Source organism: Cyphomyrmex costatus, unplaced genomic scaffold, assembly GCF_001594065.2.
Source record: "Cyphomyrmex costatus isolate MS0001 unplaced genomic scaffold, Ccosl1.0 scaffold141, whole genome shotgun sequence".
NCBI classification, from domain to species: Eukaryota; Metazoa; Arthropoda; class Insecta; order Hymenoptera; family Formicidae; genus Cyphomyrmex; species Cyphomyrmex costatus.
In genome coordinates this window covers 1681755-1703147 of record NW_017275402.1, presented here as the reverse complement: position 1 = coordinate 1703147, position 21393 = coordinate 1681755, and the positions used below count along the sequence as shown (strand labels likewise).

The 21393-nt window shown below is 34.2% G+C and overlaps 1 protein-coding gene across 1 annotated transcript in view; it reads right to left on the bottom strand.

The window, feature by feature from the left end:
• Positions 1-12306: 12306 nt before the first annotated feature.
• Positions 12307-21393, bottom strand: part of LOC108783092 (zinc finger protein 358) — a 28484-nt gene continuing 19397 nt past the window's right edge. The window contains exon 5 of the mRNA XM_018551554.1: positions 12307-12797. Coding sequence (XP_018407056.1) covers positions 12547-12797 — 251 coding nt within the window. The 3' untranslated portion in view covers positions 12307-12546. The remainder of the gene's footprint in view (positions 12798-21393) is intronic.

Here is a 21393-nt window from a genome sequence, read left to right as displayed (position 1 = left end):
GATAAATGTATCGGTATATATTATCTAATCGGATCGCCGATAAGCGCGGTGTATATGAAGTCTATATACATACTCGTGTATTGTGTGTGTGTATATAGATGTACACAGATTATATTTACTACATGTTTTATTATTAATACTTTACTTAAGTCTAGCGAAATGCAATTGTTGAACAGTAAATATACGCGCAGCTGAACGAAAGGGCGATCCAGGCGATGGAAATAATTTCGCACGGCGTTATGTATAGACTTTACATGTATGTCACGCTGTTGAATATGTGTTCGATTAAGTTTTCTAAAATGAACCCCCTCCTATTGAGAACTCTACGTTGAGTAAAGGAGATGCGAGTAATAACATGGCGAGTAGGTTTTCTCAACTTGCAAAACGTGCGCGACGTAAAAACAAGTGCTCATTACAATGCAAAGTCTAAGCGAATTTTCTATTCGTTATACATACAAATGAGATTTCTGTGAAATAGTTAACAAAAAGGTTGAGGGGACTTCTCGCAACGTGTAATTGTAAGCGATGTAACGATAAACGAAGTTAGGCCTGAATTACATTGCGCACTTCGAGCTAGGTGATGCTAGATTAAGGTATGAACAGAAGAAAGCATCGTACTTATATGAAGGTTTAAAAAAAAAAAGCTTAGCGATATACTAACCGGGATTTCAAAGAGGGTCAAGTGCCAAATAACTTATTGCTAAGCTTGCCAGATAAATAATCGAATTGTTAAGGAAACTTTCGCGTGTACGTTAATTAAAATGTTGCGTTATATATTCGGACGCTCCAATAAAATTTTATACCGAGCTGGAACAAAATATTAAACTTTAGATTTAATCTATATAGGAATCTGGTATATTCTGCTCGCGAAACTTTTTCTCTGTGAATTAAAAATTTTATTGCCTTTTGCCAGAACATCACGTAACGGGCTTTTAAATTAACGTGTTATAATTAATTTAAATTCTATAATTTTTTCTATAATTTAACAATTGTACAATTATACAGTATTATTTAAGCATTCTATATAATTTCTAGAGTTATCAAAAAGTAAATACATATTTTAAGATGTCCATAAATAAAAGGGATATATACGGAATATCATTCAAGATACATTTAATAATCGATGAAGAAGCAATTGAAATTATAACTTTTATCATAATTAATTTAAGCTATTTAACATTTTAAATCCAACATTTGAGTGTTCCATTAGTGACTGTAATTGAATTAAATTATTCCTTATGTATGTATTATTCTCTTTTAGTTTATCTTTATTATTTAAACTTGAAAGTGATATTTTCAGAGAGACTGCAAGTATATTATAAACTCTGGGCGAGAGATATAAATCCAGCCTTTTCTCATCCAGAATTATGAACATACGAATTTTCGTATTTCTCGCGTAAAATGTAGAAAATTTCGCCAGACGATACGGCATTTTCGTTTTCTGTGTAATTTTATAATTTTGTAATTTTTCATAATTTTGAAATTGTTCACAGCTTTTTAAACTTTTATATTGCAATATCGTTACTTTTTACAACGAGTTATTTTACTATTAATATTAGATAAATAGACAGTTATGACCTATAGTTAGTCCTGACATCAAGTTTCTTCTAACTTGTTGAATAGATTTGCGCTCTTCTTGATCTTGAAACAATCGTCGCTCGTCGCAAATGATTTACCATAAAATCATGCAAATAGAATCTTTATAGAAACAACAACAACGTCTTCTTATACATAAAAAGATTATAATTGCGAAATTGTTATCGAAAAGATAAGTGTCTCTGATAATTAATCTTTTTATTCAAAAAATGCTTTAAATGCAAGTGATAATTTTTAAATCTCTCAGTTGGAATTAAATTATTATACATAAATAATGATTCTCATTAGCTATGAAAAAATAATCAGAAATTATGTTGTATTTGAATAATAACGTAATCAAAATAAATCTATCACGCTCAAAAAATTTAAATTGATTAATCTCGATTATAATTGTTAAGTGATGTATGCTATTCTCTATGAGTATATGTTCGTGATTTAATAAAAATCAATCAATGATAATGGATATCAGATGACACTTATCGATGTATCTTTTTTTTATCAAAATGACGATTATATATCTTTGTTAAGAAGATGCGCTATAGCAAAGTGTTGGTATGATTGAAATATTATCGATTAACGTTATTAAGTATAGATAGAAACAAAAGCGATCTTTAATTAAGTAGACGAAAAGTGGGAGAAAGCCGCGAAAATGAGATTTAGTATTTGCGATTAATGTATTGAACCATTTTATGAAATCTGAATATTTCTCCTTAATTTCACAGACAAATGTGGTAAATAAAAATTTTATTACGTTTGCATATGTTTAGTAATATTGCATAAAGTATATTTAGTACAATTATTATAACTAAATATTAGTATAATTAGAATAGTATTATTACATAATTAAAACCTATAAAATTAATTAATATAAAATTAATATTTTATATTTCGGGCTTTCTTCCACATATATTCGTGGCCAATCCAATTTTAGAATGCACGTTGTGTCGGATTGGCTCTTTCTCATCGACGAAAGTAACAGCGCAATTAATAATCTTTCCAGATATATTCAAGAGCCGCGAGAAATGTCGCGAGGATATATAAAGCGAAATCTCTGGCTTCTAACTATTTTATAGTAATATAAATTGCGAGGGAAATTCCGAGCAGAAGATCCTCGCGAGCGTACTCTTGAGTAAGAAACTACATTAAAATATGATACAATATACTTGACTCTCGTTTTAATCGTATTTATTTTTAATAACCCTTTACCGTCCTTATATCTTACAATAAAGATAAATTCATGGATCAAGAATAAGAGAGAATCTTAAATTACTGAATTAATTAATTATTATAAATAATAATAAGTGCTTATAAATATTATTGCATATTTAATTTCTATAATTTAACACTGCTTTATTCTCGAAAAAAAACTTTTGTATTAATTTAATTGTCAAAAAATTTGTCATGAGAAGGCTTTTCTATATGAATTGTGAACAGAGAAAATTTTAAATTGTCTATAATTTATTGTGTAGGTATTTTTCTATATTCAGTTTTTAGAATGATTTGTACAAAAATTAAAAAATAATTTTATGATGAGTTCGTATAGCTTTGTATAGACAAATTTTTCTAAGGATACATAATAAAAATTATACATTATGGCATAGGTGGAAATTGAAATGTACATATCTGCAATCTTTATGTTATAATTAACAATAAAACATAAATATTTTGCAAGAAGGTAGATCTTATTAACAGTCATTATAAATAATAATCAAAATTTGAAGTTTAGGAAATGAGAAAATTGGAAAAAATCTTGGTAGTCAAATCCAGTCTTATAAAGTAAAAATATGAAGAGCATAATTTTCTTAACAAAATTAAGTATGTTAAGATGCTATATTTCGTTTCTGTTTTAACTGTGTGTATTTAAAAACTTTGTTTTAAATATTTAAATAATTTAATTGCTCCAGAAATTTATATTTATCTGTAATACATAATCTTTACATTAAAAAAAAAAATTATTTTGTAAAATTTTTATATTTAAATATAAAAGATAACTTGCACATTCTAATACAAAACTCACAAATCATTCGGAGATGAATCAATTCAAAGAAAATCAGAGATATCTATATCAATTTTTAATTTTATGTTTTATAATGTGACAATTTATGTAAATCTTTTTGTAAATGATAACAAAAATAATTGTAACGCATGTTTCCATTTTATTAGTTGATGATAATTACTATTTATAGTTGAAGATACATATAGAAATTATTTTATCGGTCTGCTGTTAATGCAGTCTGTTCTCTTATCATCTGTGATAAGGTAGATATCTTCGCTATTATATGTATATTACAATAAATAAAAATAAATAAACGAACAAAAATTAATTTACAATTAATAAGTTATAAACATAAAATTTTAATAAAGTTAAGACTATTTTGCAAACATTTCTATTAGTTATTAATAAATCTATGAAAAAAGAAAAAGGCAAATTATAAACATTATTTTTAAATGAAAATCAATATTAATATTGTTAATACTAATAATATTAGGATTATATTATTACATATCTAAAAATTTAATAACTGCTGTTTAAATAAGACTTAATAAATCATTAAAAATCAATTTATTAATTTATTTTATTTATTGCAATAATTACAAAGTATATTTACAAATAAATTTTACTTGTTTTTTTAATTTCAACATAAATAATTATGTTTTTAACTAATGGTCATTCATAATATATTTGTTTTGTTGTGCATAAAATAGATTCTTCAAAGCTAGTAAATTTATTATTTTATTTTTATACTAATGTATTATTTATTCTCTGAGAAATTATTAATCAAAAGGCATTCGTCTCCATTCGATATTTTATCACATATGCCTGAAAATGCCATAGTGGACCACAGTGTCATTTTCGTGGTCGCTATATGCCTGCATCTATGTGGGATCATAGCAGATAGCACTTTGGCGAAGTTGAGGATCCACCCCCGCGTCTTCGGGAATGGGAGTAAAGCAGTCGGGATGTAAATTCGATTGGAGGCACCGGCTATACGGGATACTCTTATTTCCGAAGATCCGAGGGGGTGGGCGTGAGCGACAAGGTAGGGAGGGTCTGGTGTCCTCCGACTCATCCTCCCCATTTTCCTCAGCGGAAGGATGCCTCTGGGAGCATCGCTTATATCGAGTTAGAGCCGTTTGAATACAGACACACTCCTCCTTGGTTGGAAGGGGCCCGCCAGGCTGCCGGAGATATCGGAGGATCAAAAGTTGATACCCGATCTTCCTCGCGCGACTCTAGCTATCCTTATATGATTACCCAAGGACCTCCTACCGCCGTTTCCTCTCCCGGCGAAAGGGTATCGGCGCAGTCCTATCTCGCGAACCCTCCTCCCTTGCCGCCATCTTAAAACCGATGCACTAGTCCCGCACGACGCGTAGAATACTTAAGGATCCGTGTCTTCCGTGGTCCCTACCACCCTATCCACGACGACCTCCATCTTTTCGAACTAGGCGGTTAGAATGACGTGTAGTACGCATAAAGTATTCCTAGGAGACGATCCGTTTGGAAACTGAGTTACGGCTGCTACGTGGACCAGGCGGCGATACGGTCCGCGACATCGACGAGGTCGAACACGAAATTATGCACAGTACCACGAAGTAGTAGGGATGATTATATTTCCATTTGCACCGTCGATGAGATGTTACGCGTGGGAGCGATAAATGTGAACAGTTAGGAAAAATTACGATTCAAGGATGAGAAATTCCAAATAGCTGTTTACATGGTTAAACTTATCAGGAATCTATATTGAATAAGATCTTTAAGTGTAACTATAACTATAGTGTTATAAATTAAATAAGAGCAAAATATAAAATCGGCCGAAATTAAAATAAAAATAATATAAAATAAAAAAAATTGTCATATTGTGTATAATATATAGTATATATATATATATATATATACATATACAATCATATTATATAATAATTAATAACTGTAACTTATTATTAAATAAAAATGAGCGTATAGGTTACTATGTATTATTTAGAAAATATTTTAATTTTTTTGAGAAAAATGTATTTTTTATGTTTTAAAGTTAAAAGTAAAAGTACTTAAGTGAGCAACTTTCTTGAAAAATTAAATACAGCTATATGAATATGTATAAATTAAATTTTAATTAACAATTTTATAAAAATACATTATTTTTATCAATTTATGTATTGAATGATTATCTAACTTCTTTATAATATTCATATTAGTGTAACACTGTCGTCGCGTAAAACATCGTACGAAGAATCGAGAGCTAAGGTACCGAGGAAAGGTGGGGAGAATTCGTTGATCCTTCTCATCAATGATGCAACCGAAAGAGATACACGATGCCACGGTTGCTTCAGCGTAGCACGATGCATGTCCTTGGGGGTCGATTTTGCCGAGGACGACATAGCATCGACGAATAATCACTTTTCCGAAGTATTCTCTGGCCAGCATTCCCGTGGATAGCCACCCACGACCGTGAATGATCATTTATTCAGGATGGGTAATGAATCGGACACCCATGGGATCGTCGTCATCACCTTCGTGCGGATCGTCAAGCCTATTCGTGAGCTCTTGTTGATTTTCGAAGACATACTAGAAGACTTTATAGTCGATTGGAAATGGCAATGTCACGCTAAATGCACTTCATTTCTGTTCGTTTTTCTTGTTCGCAAATTTTTCGATTAAAACTTTTCCCGGACAAAAACATCTTTCTTAAACTCTCTTAATTTCCATCTAAATCGACTTTAATTATTAAACAATAAATAGGAAGAAGGATGCCTTAATATCGATCAAAGATAGGTCAAGAATGCTTATAATAATTATGTGTGAAATTTATATACCGAGTATGTAGTCTCTTTAATCGCGTGCCGAATATTTTTTTCAGACTTACAACGCAACTCTAAACAACTACCGCGGTAATATATTACATAGTTAAATTGACAATCAATCTAACAATTTTTTATGCTTATAGCATCATATGGATCTTAATAATATGTTGAAAGACATATATTAAATTTTAACAATGTAATGTTAAAGTAATAAGAATTCGAAATCTGTGAAAAATAAGATTATGAAGAACATTACAACGACTTTAATCTTAATAAAAAAAAAAATCTAATTATAATTACATACACAATTCTAAATCGCAAATATTTTATTTTAATAATAAAGAACAGATAATTTTAATGGAATGTAATACATTTTTTTTTCTCATACTTTTTTTTTAATATTACAATATTAGAGAAGAAGTCTCTATAAAATTCTATAAGAAAATTCATAAAAAAACGTTATACGGATCTATGCAAGTCAGAATTCAATCGATCTCTGACTGTATTAAGTCCGGCCAGAGACGCTTGATTGATCGCTGGAACGCGCGACGTGCCCTTTTCTTCCTCGCAGGCGCAAGCGATCATTTGTTTTCCTCTTTCTATTTTCCATGTCGAGCTATTTGTTTAAAGTCGCGTGGTACATAAAAGAAAGAGAGAGTCACCTCGTTATTAGAGAAGCCTACTGATAAATGGCTGCATCCGTGACAGTCTGTCACCTGATCGATTGAAAATGTCAGACTGTTTGCAAAAATAAAAAACAATAAAAAAGTAAAAAAAAAAAAAAAAGGGATTGTCATTTAGTACAGAGCATACAGTCAACTTTCAAAGGTATTTGAAAATGTCTGATAATTCCTGCAAAGCCACAAGCGATTCGGCCGGATACTACGTCAAACGAATTGACGAGGGAGCGTGCACGCGCGAATTAGTTACTATCTGACCTGTGTGGCTCTAACTGTAAGTGATCGTAAGCGAAATTGCGCTTGTTCCTGTACGTTTCCGTCAACGGAAGGAACATATCTCCGTCACGATCCGCGCGTGGAACGAATTAGCTCGCGGCACGCAACTCACGAAAATTACATGAACCGTGAACACGAGTTCCCTAATCTCCCTCTCAAAAATTCCATTAGCCGCGCTGTGTCCGACGATAATTGGACATCGACGTTTTTTAATCCGGTTGACCCGTGCAAATGCAACTGACATGCAAATCCACGCAGCATCCAGAACGCATTTGCGCGAAATGAGATTTCGCTATCCGCTCACGCGTTAGCCTGGAAACTGATGCGCAGAAGAATAAAGAACGAGAAAAAATATCCCAAAAATTTGCGTGTAATATTTTGTGAATAGTAAAAAATGTAGAAATAGTATTTTTAAAAAGATATTTGCGTTAAGAAAATGTATTATTATTATGAATGCTTATTATATCTGTCTATTATGTGGGATAATGACGAGAAAAATATATAAAAACTTATTGCATTTGTTATTTTTTAAAGAAGTTTAAAAAAATTGTGTAATTAAATTAGTTATAGTAGTACAAGTCAACAAAGTAATGAGCGTTAATTGAAAAGTATGGAAAATAGATTTAATTAAATAAATGTGATGTGTAATCAAAATAAAGTCATTTAATATGAATCTTAAATTTTGGTTTAATTATTAAATAAATTGAAGATTTCAAGGACTCTTTTATATAATAATAATTAATACGTTAAACAAGGCAAATAAGAGTCAAATTACAATTAAAATTCTAAATTTCTCTTAATTATTAGATAAAATTTTAAAAAATTGCAAGAAATAATTATAAATAATTGTTTATACATTGATAAAATTTATTTACTGTCTAATTAATTTCAATTTCATTGTCTTGTATATTATTTATATAATTACGTGTAATGCTATTTTTACTAACTGTGAGTAACAATATACTACTTTTCGCGGTATTTTTAATCGATGGCTGATTACAATGTGCGTCTTCGCTTAGTGAAACTATCAAGATCAACCTTAAAGAATTGTCGTGCAATCATATTTCCCTCCGTCTTCTAACGGACACATCCGTACGTCGGATCCTCGTGCTACTACATCACTCAGAGTTGTCACAGGCCGGGACAGGTTACGACGTCCTCGTACGGTTTCTACCAATTTGGCGACACGCTCGCGGATCCGGGCCGAGTTATTGCGGGGGCAACGTGCAGGACGGGGGTTGTAAATAATATGGAAAACCGAGGTATATGGGAGATGCGGCCCTCTCCACCTCGCGACACTCTACCGAAGGTGTACGTGTACAAGGACACGAGGAAAGGAATACGAAAAAGGAAAAACAGAGTCGCACGATGGTGAGAGAGGGGATTGAAAACGACAGAAGGGGGAAAACGACGATGCGAGATAGCGGCATCTCTGACTGGCGGTATACGCTGGCGGTGACCCGAGTCGCCATATTTCAAACTGGGGCGTCCTCGGAGGGGTCGTGAATACCTTAATAGTCATAAGGTGTATCCGCATACGACGAGTATATGGAGTTGTCCCCTAAAACGTATTTGAATGTTCTATAGTCGGCAGCCTGCATACGCGAGATGATACAGTTCTGGACGGCTGTTCTCCACGAGGATACGATGAGGAGGAGCGCAAGCGATACGGGAACCGCATACAGTCACTGCGCGTTAAAGTGGGGTCGCAGAAATTGCGATAACCGGGAATATTCGCGATTGGTACTCGCGACGAGGCGGTTCCAATAACACGAGGTATTACGGTCGCACGATACTTCGCAAAATTGTTCGGACAATTTTCAACACCACGCGCAGATCGTTACGGACAATTTTGTCACTGCGATCTAACTTATTGACTTTTTACTATCTTTGCGTCGCGTCGGTAGGATAAGGTTTCGAGATTCAGAAATAATTTTTAAATATAAGATGTGATGTAAACTATTGAATGTACAATATAAATAAGTGTTGAAAAATTTATCATTTGACTTAAACTAACATTAAAGCTTAGTGTTAAAGCTGCTGCTTTACAAGTGCTTGATTCACATGATGATGTCTCATGTACGTCTTTATCTTCGCGACTCGATGCTATTTAATAATGGACGGCTCTCTATTACTCAATGGCTATTAGGAAGTACGCGGGAGGGATGGTTTTCGGTTCCACTCGGTTCACGGTGCAATCGGTTAATCACCGCTCTCTCATCCCCAACTCGTACAGCCTGAGACAAGGTTTAAGCGTCGACGTAGCCGCTCACCCTTCGGCCACCCACTGGTCCCCATATCAATTAATCTTACCCAGAATGCAATAACTGTCCAATCTGCTCCCGTGGCTGTGTCATGGTGTCGTGCAGTCTGTGCTGTAATGTCCCTCCACCGTTTCTGTCTCGCTCTCTATTTATCTTTCTCCTTGTCTATCTCTCTCGTAGATAAATTTTTCGACGCTCCCCGTCTTTCTTCTCTCTTCTGCCGGCCCTTATCCTTTATCTTCGCGAGGACGTCCTGTACGATTGGTGCAGACGATGGTAGCTGTAAACGAGCTTACGGAAAATCTCACGTCCGCCCTAACATCGCACTCGTACACCCCTGCACGAAATAATGATCGCGCGAACAGGAGGGAGAGAGGGCAAGTTCAGGGAAACTCTCTCCGTCAGAAAACATATTGGGCTGTTAAGGGGTTCTTCAGGGTAGTCTGCTTAATTGGCACGGCCGTTTAACCCTGAATTACAGTGAGTGAAGCTGGGACGATCGTGATCCGGCAGTGCCAGATTCAGCGACCTTGATTAATCGAGCTATCGATTAAGAAAGTAAAAGGCCATACAAATATTAAGATGTAAGCATATTAATTTAGCAATATGATTGTTTTTTTTGATAACTTTCTTTACTTAAATAAAATTGCGACTCTTTAATATTTATAATATTAATATATTACGTATATCAAAAAAGTTATTTTTTATCAATTAAGTAAAGTATTTCTAACTTGCGCTTGTTTCTAATTTAATATTACTGATTATTTTTTATACTTAATAATAGTTTAAAAAACTTTAAATATTGAAATAATATCAAGTTAACGACTCTCACAATTAAACATCAAAAAAATATAAAATAACCTATGTATTTAAAATTGTACATTGGTATAAAGGCAATAGAGTCATAATGTTTTTATACTTACTTTTGTATTGAGTCTACATATTGCGATAAAATTGATAATAAAAGGAGAATCTTTTTTAATACAAATATATTGAAGGGTTAAAGAAGGGGAAAAGAGATTGCTAAACAGAAGAAGAGTTTACAAATGGTAACAGCGTTTATTGTTAATAATAATAATGACAATAATATTAATAGCGAGTCTCTAATTACAATAATTACATAATGATATTAATGGTACAACAATAAAAATTTTGATAGCGAGAAAAAGGGAAGAATATAATAACTTCTTGATGAGGCTACGGCATGCGAGCCGCTATTAGTCGACTCTGCCGCACACATTATGTGCCCTCTCTATTTATAATATTTATAATTTCGATTTATTCATATGTATATATTTATACGCTTAGACTAGCCGTGATACAATCTACGTGCTATTTACAATTTTTGGTCACAGTTGCAACTTTAAGGGCTGGTGGTCTTGATGCTGTTTTTTTTTTCAATGATAAGTGCGGGAGATATGCAAAATATAGTACGTTTCCGCCGTACTTTAACACGTTATACGCCATTCAACAATCATACTAATCGGATGCTAATATTTACACTTAAAAAATTTACATAAAACAAAAAGAATGTAACAGAAGAAATGATTCTATTTTTAATCAAAGCGGATTTTGGTGTTTAATAATATTCATATGCAAATTTTTGCAAATACATTTTTCCGTGTTATACACTGCTTTTAAACCATAAGAAAAATGTAGTTTTTAAATTACATATTTTTCATTAATTTCAAATGTATTAAAAATGACGCGTTTAGATAGACTCGTAATTTAAAAGTATCTTGTTTTTTTAAAATACAATGAACATAAATGTATGACAACATTTTAAAGTTATAATCTTATAAAATGTCCGATTAGTTTGACGGTCGCACTGCGTATCGTGGAAATATCTACGCAATATAAGAGAAGTTACAGTAACAGGTAATCGATTTGCAGGTAGCTAGACGATTAAAGTAGAAAGTGTTAATCATCATTCGTAACAAAAACAATCATCAGTCCATTCACTTTCATGCTTACGTGTGTATTGTTATATTCATCAATTATTATTTCTCACCGCAAAAGGTTCTTCGCCCGAATAAAAATCGCTGAAGAAACCAAACCCCGACACACTTCACTTAGGAACGAAACGGATGCAACGCTTTTTCATGGAATGTCTAGTCGCAACGAATCACGAATGCACTTTCTCTCCATTTATCCTGAGTATATTTCGCAAGAGTCCTTGAAGTCGTAAGATATTCACATTAGATTAATCGACGCACGCGAAACAAATGGTCGAATAAATACCAACTTATAGTCTCCTCGCACTAACGTCAAAAGATCAATAAAGATCTCACAATAAAAAAACTACGGTACCCCTTTCCGGCAAATTTTATCTCATCCCGAGAGTTCACCCTCGAATTGCACTGTTCCGGTTAATTTCGCATCTGTTATGCGATCTGAATTTACAAGAAATTGTGTATCCTCTCTCGATGTAACCAGCGATTGATCGATATTAACATTTTGCCTTTATATATATATATATATATATTTTTTAAATATCGCAATATTTGTAAATATTTTAAATTAATTATTTTCCTTAATAATATATAATGCAATGGTTTGTATCTGTTATAAATTTAATTTACAAATATGTCGATAAAATTGATATTTTCTATTTTTTCATGTTTAGAAATATGTTAAAGATAGAAAATAATGCAAATTGCAAAAAGTTAATATCTTTCAGCCAGCAATCCATTACGATGCAATCCGCAATCGCCTCACTCGCGATTCTATCCATGAGATTAATTTATCGCGCTCTTCTCCGCCATCATCAACGATCGTGGAGATTGTCATTTATAATTTCATTTCTCACAGTTGCATCCTCAATCCGGTCGGATTGCCTGATTCGTGGAAAACAGTCATTAATTACGACAATCTCCAATCATCGTTCCATATCAATCTGGCGCTGGATTATCAACCGCGTCACGGTCTCACTGCATCATCGGAGGATTTCCACTGGGTAGGGAGTTCTGTCCGGGAATCGAACCAATCGGCGGTCGAGCATTTAAGTCTGCATGCTGGGTCTCGCGATGCCTCCTCAGATCGACTTTACGCTGAAAAGCTCGGCCACAGAGCTCGCAAGCGAATGGCTTGTAACCGGTGTGTTTTCTCGAATGCGTAATCAAGTTGCTGCTCTGCGAGAATGCTTTGCCGCATACTTGACATTTATGAGGTTTTTCGCCTGTAACAGAAAGGACATAGAAATTGTTTATATATAGACTAGACTTCTGACTGATTAAGTTTAATTTTGATCGATCAATAATGAATGAAGCTTAACTGAAAAATAAAACATTATTTAATTATAAAATTTTTAACTATCAACGAAAGTTGATCTATAACGTGCGATAATTACAAATATACATAAAATCAGGAGGAATATGTCGGGGAAGGTTTCATTTATAAAAATTTCTCACAGTATTTTATTCTTTCAATCACAAACACGATAAAATATATATCTGCTATTTTCTTGCTAATAAAGTCTTCTTTATATATGAATACGGATAAAATGTGTTATTCTATCCGAATTATTTACAAAAGGTGACTACCTATTGTCAAGTACAATGAACTTAAAAGTGGAATCGGATAACTCGAATAGAGCGCAATCCAGCTTCCCTCTTCCGCCTGTCGCATTCCGGCGAGCATGCACGTTAATCCTAAAGTACTGAAGTGCTGCCAGCTCTATCCCGTTCGGTCAAGACTCTCCTTAAGTCGACGGGAGGGGGGGGGAAGGGGGCATAGGAGAAGAAGGAAGACGGAGGGCATGGAAGGCTAGCCACCTCACAAGACGGGTGTAGGTGGCATCAGCGATGCGGGGCACGCCCGGTTAAGATTTCCTCCCAAGCGAGAATCTCAGCCACCCCGGCGGCGAGAAAAGGCAGAGAGAGAGACGAACCGAGAGAAAAGCGAATAGTGGAAAGGGGTGTCTATGTGCTCCGCTGTAGGGGTTCGTTGTCTAAGGGGCGAGGAGAGAACCCCGGCTCGAAGGGTCGCCGCTCGTTTCTCTCATCCTGGCCGCGAGCTCTGATTGGCGGCCGGGGGCGGCTCCAACCCACGTGTTACCATGACTACCGGCGGGATAACCCGGCTGCCGCTAACTGAGGGTGAGAGAGAAAGCGGCTCTGCCTGCTGAGGGGTGGTGGTGGCACGACGACGATGCGAACTCCACCGCTGCGCTGGCGGGCAACGGAGGGCCCGTTAATGGACTCCCCCGTACGTCCATACGTCTGACCGAGCAACCGGTACACACGTACGTACACCGCTCGCCCTCTCGGCATCGGCACGGCTACGGGCGGAGGGTGGATCCATAAACAACTCGTTAGCCGGGCCTTCAATCTCGCCCCCGCCGATACGACCAGGCCGTCGATCGCCCTCCCGATTATACCCAGCCACGATCTTGATTTCCTATCCGGGGAAAAATATCGGCTACTTCTTTCTCAGGACCGGACGTGGATAACCCATATCCACGAAAATACGGTATCTTTCACGAAATTCGAGTCAATGTGAAATACCACAAACATCGATCTGAGAAGTTTAACTTAGGATGCGCGTATTAGTTATCTTACTCGATGCGATAACTTACAATTTGATACTTGATATTTCTGACATTTGTACTTCGCATATAAGGATGAATTATCGCTTTGAGTTTAGTGTAACGTTTCTCCACTCCGACCGATACTCTCTGTTGTAAGACTTCCTTCTTATTTTATATTCATATCTTTTTCAAAATAAGCTATACTATTAAACTCTAATTTTAGAATCCAATATGAAAGAATATTATCCGAAGAAATACAATAATTATAAATACATATTTATTGGATAATATTGTTAAGCAATTAGATTTTCTATTTTCTTTCGACTCATATTATCAAATGCACTGTTCTTCCACTTTATCAACGTTTATGTATGGCGCACAAGGTTTTATGCGAACATCAGTCGCATAGTTGCGCTACCCTTTAGATCAAGATTCACGCGCGGATTCAGAGTTAAGGACGCGCTTTTGTGGAGGGTGTACCGTAGGAATCCGACGAGTACGCCGCTCGATGAAATTCCTCAGAGTTCTACGTGAACCCGAGGGGTGAGACGAAACGGATAGAATTTTCGCGGAGTTAAGCGCCGATGGAAGCCAGGACGGGGGTGGAAGTGCAGGGCAGCCGTTTGAAATTTATGAGCTCGTAAAATCAAGAACCGTCCGAGCGCTCGCACCGAGGTTGCCCGTTTCGCGTCTATATCGCAACGACTTTGCCATGGTTACGGAATATTGCTTCTGCCAGACAAACGGACACTCGAAAATCCAAAATCCTTTAGCGCAAACACTTCTTGTTTGACTGACCGGTAAATGAACCTTAACGATCCGTTTTCTGAGCCGAATATAGATTAAATAAAAAAATTAAATTTTATCTTAAATATTCAAAATTGATAAAAATAATTTTTAGACAGATTTTTAAGCAAAAATAATTTTTTCACATTACTCTGTAAAAGGATATCAATTCCAAAGTTAAATATTAAAAATTTTGTCATCTATTTCACAGATTTTGACATGTTTATATTTATAGATAATATTAATATTATATCTATAATATTAATTATATAGTTTATATATATAATATGTTTATATCTATAATATTAATATTATTACTTATATTTACTTTATATATATTTTTTAAATCTTTTATATATGTAAGTATTATATAATAAAGATGGACGAATCAAACATTTGTAAGGTCAAATGAAATTGAATCAAATTTTCTCTGCAAATTGACATTAAAAGCTAATTTTAAAGTAATGAAGTATTTTTAATAACGTTAAAAATATTTTAAACATAAACGAGAAAATAAATCATTTGTAAATTACGTGGATCGTACATAAATCAAACAAATAAAATAAACGATTGATTCGCGAAATTAAACTACCGATGAAATTTCGAACTTATTCAATTTCAAATTTCTCAGATTCGAATCAAATCTATTATTCGATCCGATTTGATTCAATTCGAATTTAAACTATTCGCACACCTATATTATATAATTTATATTAATTCTACGATGAATTATATTTTATTCAGTGGTACATTCTACGCATTTTGCTATCTAGAGATGTCACTATTTTATATTCTTATATTGTTGATGTAGCTAGCGCGAACCGCGGCCAAGAGGATATTAAGTTTAGCGTTTGTGTGCGGGAGAGAGAGAGAAGATGACACTTTAAAATATCATTTTCTTGAGAAAACGAAGAATTAAGGGGACGGGGGAGAAAGAAGTAGAAGGGTAGAATAATGCGTAGAAATGGAACGCCAGGTCTACTGGGATTCTCGTTTCTTGGAAACGAAGTAAAGAAGAGAAAGACAAGGCAGAAAGAAAAGGAGCCGCCGGAAATTTACGCGCTCATAAAAATCAAGAGCCGTCGGAACTCTCTTGGAGATCCGTTGAGTTTATTTCTTCGGTGGAATTGTCTGTGTCAAAATAACCGCGTTAATAAATTTGTTGGAAACAATGAGTTATCAGGATAATGCGTCATTCACATTGCAAGATTAAACCTCTTTCAACTCTTTAGATATCATTATTAATTATTGACTAATTAAGAGGGTCGATATATTCTCAGTAAAAATTTTATTAGACCTTGTATAAGTCACTTGTTTACGTTACTTATGAATACCAATACTTTCGTGCAAAGGCAAGACAATGCAGCTTCAAGAACGTGACCAGAACGGTGATCGATGATCAATAATACTTCGAGTATGAACAGAAAATTCCAACTACGAGCGAAAGAATTTTCGAAAGAAATAAAGAATATAGAATATGGTGCATGCAGAACGTACGTGGTCTTATATACCATTCGTGGGAGAAATATCAAAACGGTTCAATTCTTCAAGTGACATAAGATATTTTTCACGTTTAGTAAATTTATAAATATTATTACAAATCTTCTAACAAAATTTCTCGAATTTATTCGTAATCAGGAAAAGACAAAGTAATAGTGCGCTTATTTTAAATCATAAAATTAAAGTTCGTAATTATTAATTAAATTTACATTTCAGAGGAAAGAAGAAAGTTCTCATAATGATTGATGAATCAATTAAAATTTAACAGACTAAACTTCATCGAAAAAAGCGCAAAAAATGAACGATCTAATAATATTTAGATTTAATTATATACGATTATATATATGTATATATACATATATATACTATTTTGCATGTATATACATTACATTACCAATTCCTTTTAATGTAATTTTTCAATGTTCGTTTAGAAGTTTTTGTAAATTGCGACAATTTAGCTTCGACAACCCCTAATATGTGATTTATTTAACAGTCGGAAATAGTAACTTATATAATTATATATACTATATACATAAAAAATTGATCTATACTTCATTGAGAATAAAGGAATTTTTAAAGAAAAGATAAGTTGGCGGGGAGAAAAAAAGCCGAGCGTCTCTCAGAATTTACGTGCTCGTAAAAATCAAGCACCATCGGAGCGCGCCTTATCCTTCCTTATCTCTTATGCGGAAAGTACCGGGGTTTCGATCTAAATGCACACGGGATGCATTCTGTGCCGCAGCCTGCGCATGTATACCGCTCTGCGGTTTCGAGGAGTGGCGAGATCAAAGATTTAACCGACGGCGGCAGTTGAGATTCGACGCTCGCGAATTTTTAACAGTGGAGGAAATGGACGAAACCGGTTGGCTCTAAGAGGCGAGAAGATTCGAAGCTGAGAACCCCTGAGGTTTAAGACGCCATTACACCCCTCAGGGCTGTCGACCGACGCCCCTAAAACTATATTAAACTCCCGGAAATCTTGTGCGCGAGAGTACTTCGTCTCCACTAATTCTCTCGTCCCATCACTCGTGCGTCCTTTGCGAGTGCCGCAAGTTCGAATGTTCCCTTATCAAATCCGCATGAGAAAGCGAAAAATTAAACATTTCTATCGATTTGAACGCTGAAAGACGTCATTATTATCACTTCACTGACTGGAAAGTATTTTAATTCAGCAAAATCTGAATTTATATATTTAAACATTTTGAACATTTTAAAGTTATTAAAATTTATTGATTCAATTAGTCATTAATATTTGCACACAGATATTTGCATTTTAATTACAAATTGTGAAGAGAACGTTAGATATGTTTTAATAAACGCTTTAGTGTATTTTTCTTCAATCTTCAACATTTAATTAGAATAGTAACTGACAATAAAATTATAAAATCGTAAGAAACATAATATATTTATGTTGATTTTAAATACATTAGATATCCAGTATTTAAATAATTCATTAAATTTCTTAAGCAGACTCTCATATATATATATATATATATTTTTTTTTAAAGTATATTCTTAATATTAGAAATTAAGTTACAGTAAAAATAGATCTCCATATATTGCTGTGGTTTCAATATTGATTTTAACATTTAATGTTTATATTTAGAAAAAATAGAGAAGAAGGTTTAAACAGAAGTAATAAGAAACAAATAAAAAAGATGAAAATTGAAATGGGAAAAAGAGAAACAGGGAAAGAACGACGGCAAGGGAAAGAGGGAAAAGGAGGAGAATGCTGGTATGTAGAAGGTGAACTGGACGCTGGCTGAGGCATTGATTTCTTCTCGTCTTCATCGACCACGTTCCAAGCCTCTTGGGGCGTCTCTGCTCTCTAACTGAAATCCTCGCGTGAGACGGGAGGTGGGTGGAATCGAAGAAGAGCGCCACATCTCATATTTCATATCGAGGACAGCATGGATTTTCTTCCGCATCTTCAAAGCTCGCGCAAGGATTACCTGAGGATATCAATCAGACCGTTGCTTCTGCAGCACGGCATTCGTTTCAGCGACATAACGGCAAAAAAATATTGGAGAGATATGATTGGAGTACGGACAGAAATTACTATATCTCTGATATTTTGTCAAAATACATTGATTGACTTTTTATGTGTGTTACCCAGAGGAAACAAATTCTCTTTTCAGATAGCGGATTTTTTGCAAACTTAAAATATGAAATATACAGTTAATATGAAATAAATAAAGAAATATTGGTAAAAAAAATCTGAAGCGCCCACTTTAGACAATCTATAATTTATAACTGGAACAGAATTCTATTTATAACTTTGCGCGTTATGTAATATTTGTTAACAAGATGTAGTATCTATTTTTAATATAAAACTATGTATAAGTAAGTACGGAAAAAGATTTTTAAACATTGTTTAATTATTATTAAGATATGTAAAATATTGTTTTATTGTCATTTTTTGATTGAATTAAATTGCTGTACTTGTACATACAGAAAAACATTACTATACTGCTAAAAAAAAAGTAATTGCTCAGTCTTTTCTTTTTGTCTTTTAAAGTAACAAATAAAAGTCTTAAAAAGTATTTATTATAAATTTAGGAAAAAACTTATTATATCAAATGTACTTACAACAAGAATTGGTTCTCTTTAAATAAATGTAAAATTTTATCGTCTTTCGATAAAATTTTATATTCATCTACAAAATTTTGAACATTTTATATAACGAGCAAATTAAATTTGTTTTAATGTAATAATCTTGGTATATTAAACTTACTTTAGGATTTAGAATATATTTTCAAAGTAATACGAATGATAAACTTATGGTAGATTTACAGCTATATGAATTTTTGAAATACTTAAAATCTGAAAACGATGTAATTAATATGTTTACATTTTTCTGTGTGTATGTCACTGGTGGACATAGCAATACAAACTTTTTGATGAAGCTATCTAATGGAAAACGGAGCTAAAAAAAATCTATTTTTGGCGAATTCCCAAAACGTTTGAGATATTTTGTCGTCGTGTGAAGTACAAAATAAAAACATAAATATCAATACGCCCTCGTTCGCAGTATACGGATATACCGATTTACAAGCGGCCGTTACTAGTCTCCAATTTCGCACTGAGTCACGTTTGTGTTTACCAGTTTACGCCCACGTCAGCCATGATTTTACGCCCCATCCCGGCGAAACACGGGAATCCCTCAGTGGAAAGATAGATAAAACGATCGATCGCAAAAAGATGTCGATTACAACCAACGTGCACCGATTTATATAAATAAAAAATCTCTGAATATATACATATATATAGTACAAATCTATATTATATATGTATATATATGTAGTTCAATTATTTCCGAATTAACTTTTACAGCATCTATAAAAGATGAAAAAATTTCAAGAATGTGTTAATACTTTTAATAAATTTCTTTACAGATAATTACAACTATTAATATAAAAATATAATTGCACACACAACATATGAAAATTTTCCAGATTTCTTTGTTATTCTCAGAAACATTTTACGTAGACAATACTAATCCAACAAGTTCGAAATGTAAAACGCTTACACATCCGTAATGTTTAGCAAATATCCTTCGAAAAAAAAATGATTATTATTATATTTCTATAAAATAATAAATAATATTAAATCAGTGAATTTGTCTGCACTGTTTTCAATTTTGAATTGTTTTTGCGTTTTAAGTGCCTTTCAAATAAATAATATAAATTCAGTATTGGTTACAAATAAATATCTAATATTATACTAAAATTATAAAATTAAAATTATAGAAATAAGTGCAATTTCAATCCGTTTTACACAAATACGGCACATATTTAAATAAAATCTAATATAAATATATAATTGAAAGTTGTAAATTTCGTTGTTGTATAATTTAACAAAGATTATGTATTAATAATAATATTCGCAAAGGCGATCGGGGAACAAGAATCAAGGGTAGGAAGAAGGAAACACGATACTAAGGACTAAGTCCGTTAGCTCCTTAGTGCTTTTGGTATACCGCAGGGGGATCCGCGGTAATAATCCTCTCTCGTACGATCATGGCGGATGTATGGCTATTAAATTATTAGCGCGTCGATCAACATTAGGAATCGTGACAAATCCGATCTATGCCATCCGCGCTGAGACTCCTTGTACCACATCGCTCATGTGCGCGCAGCTTAATTGCCAATTGTGTTTCGAAATGGCTTCGTCTTTATCCTTAGTACTCCTCTTCTTCGCCTACGTGGTTATTAATAAATGACTCATTGATACAAAAGCAATTGTTTCAACTGCTATAAACTGATAGCGATGTCGGAGGAAGTACTAGTTGGCGCAACAACGTTTATGATTCGTTGCAAGGATTAGCTAGACTTGAAAAGGAAAAAAAAATCTATTAATTTAAAAATAACACACAAAAGCTGCGTTATATCGTCTTAGTTATTCTTTAAATATTTTTTAAAGTTCAATTTTCATCATCAATCCGTTTCCCCGTCATTTTCATTCCTATATATGTATAGCGCGAAACCACAAACGCCACTTTGATGCCAATGACGCGGCTAAACTCACATAACTCTAAAATACGATACAGCTGATATATCCGGGATAACGTTAAAACAAATTGATTGCATCGACTGCGTCCATTGCCGCAACCAGCTCGCAACAACAGCTCTCACAATAAATAACAATAACTAACGACCGAGCCTCCCTGATCGCCGGTGAACATCACACTCATCCCTTACCCCTCTCTATACACGGCATATCAAACCCATCCTGGCTCGTATGCACGCGGCCTCAAGTGTCAGTGACGAGCCGAGAGAGAGTCGGGGATGCACAGACGCGCCGATGCTGCTGCGCGCTCTGGGTGCAGTTAATTTCAACCACCCGCGCACTGGGGGTTGTTCGAGTGGGTGGTTACGCGGATAGGCCGAGGAGCGAAAAAGGGGGTGGCGACGGTTTCGAGGGGGTTAGAGTCGCGGATACCGGGGAGGGGGGGGGGGGG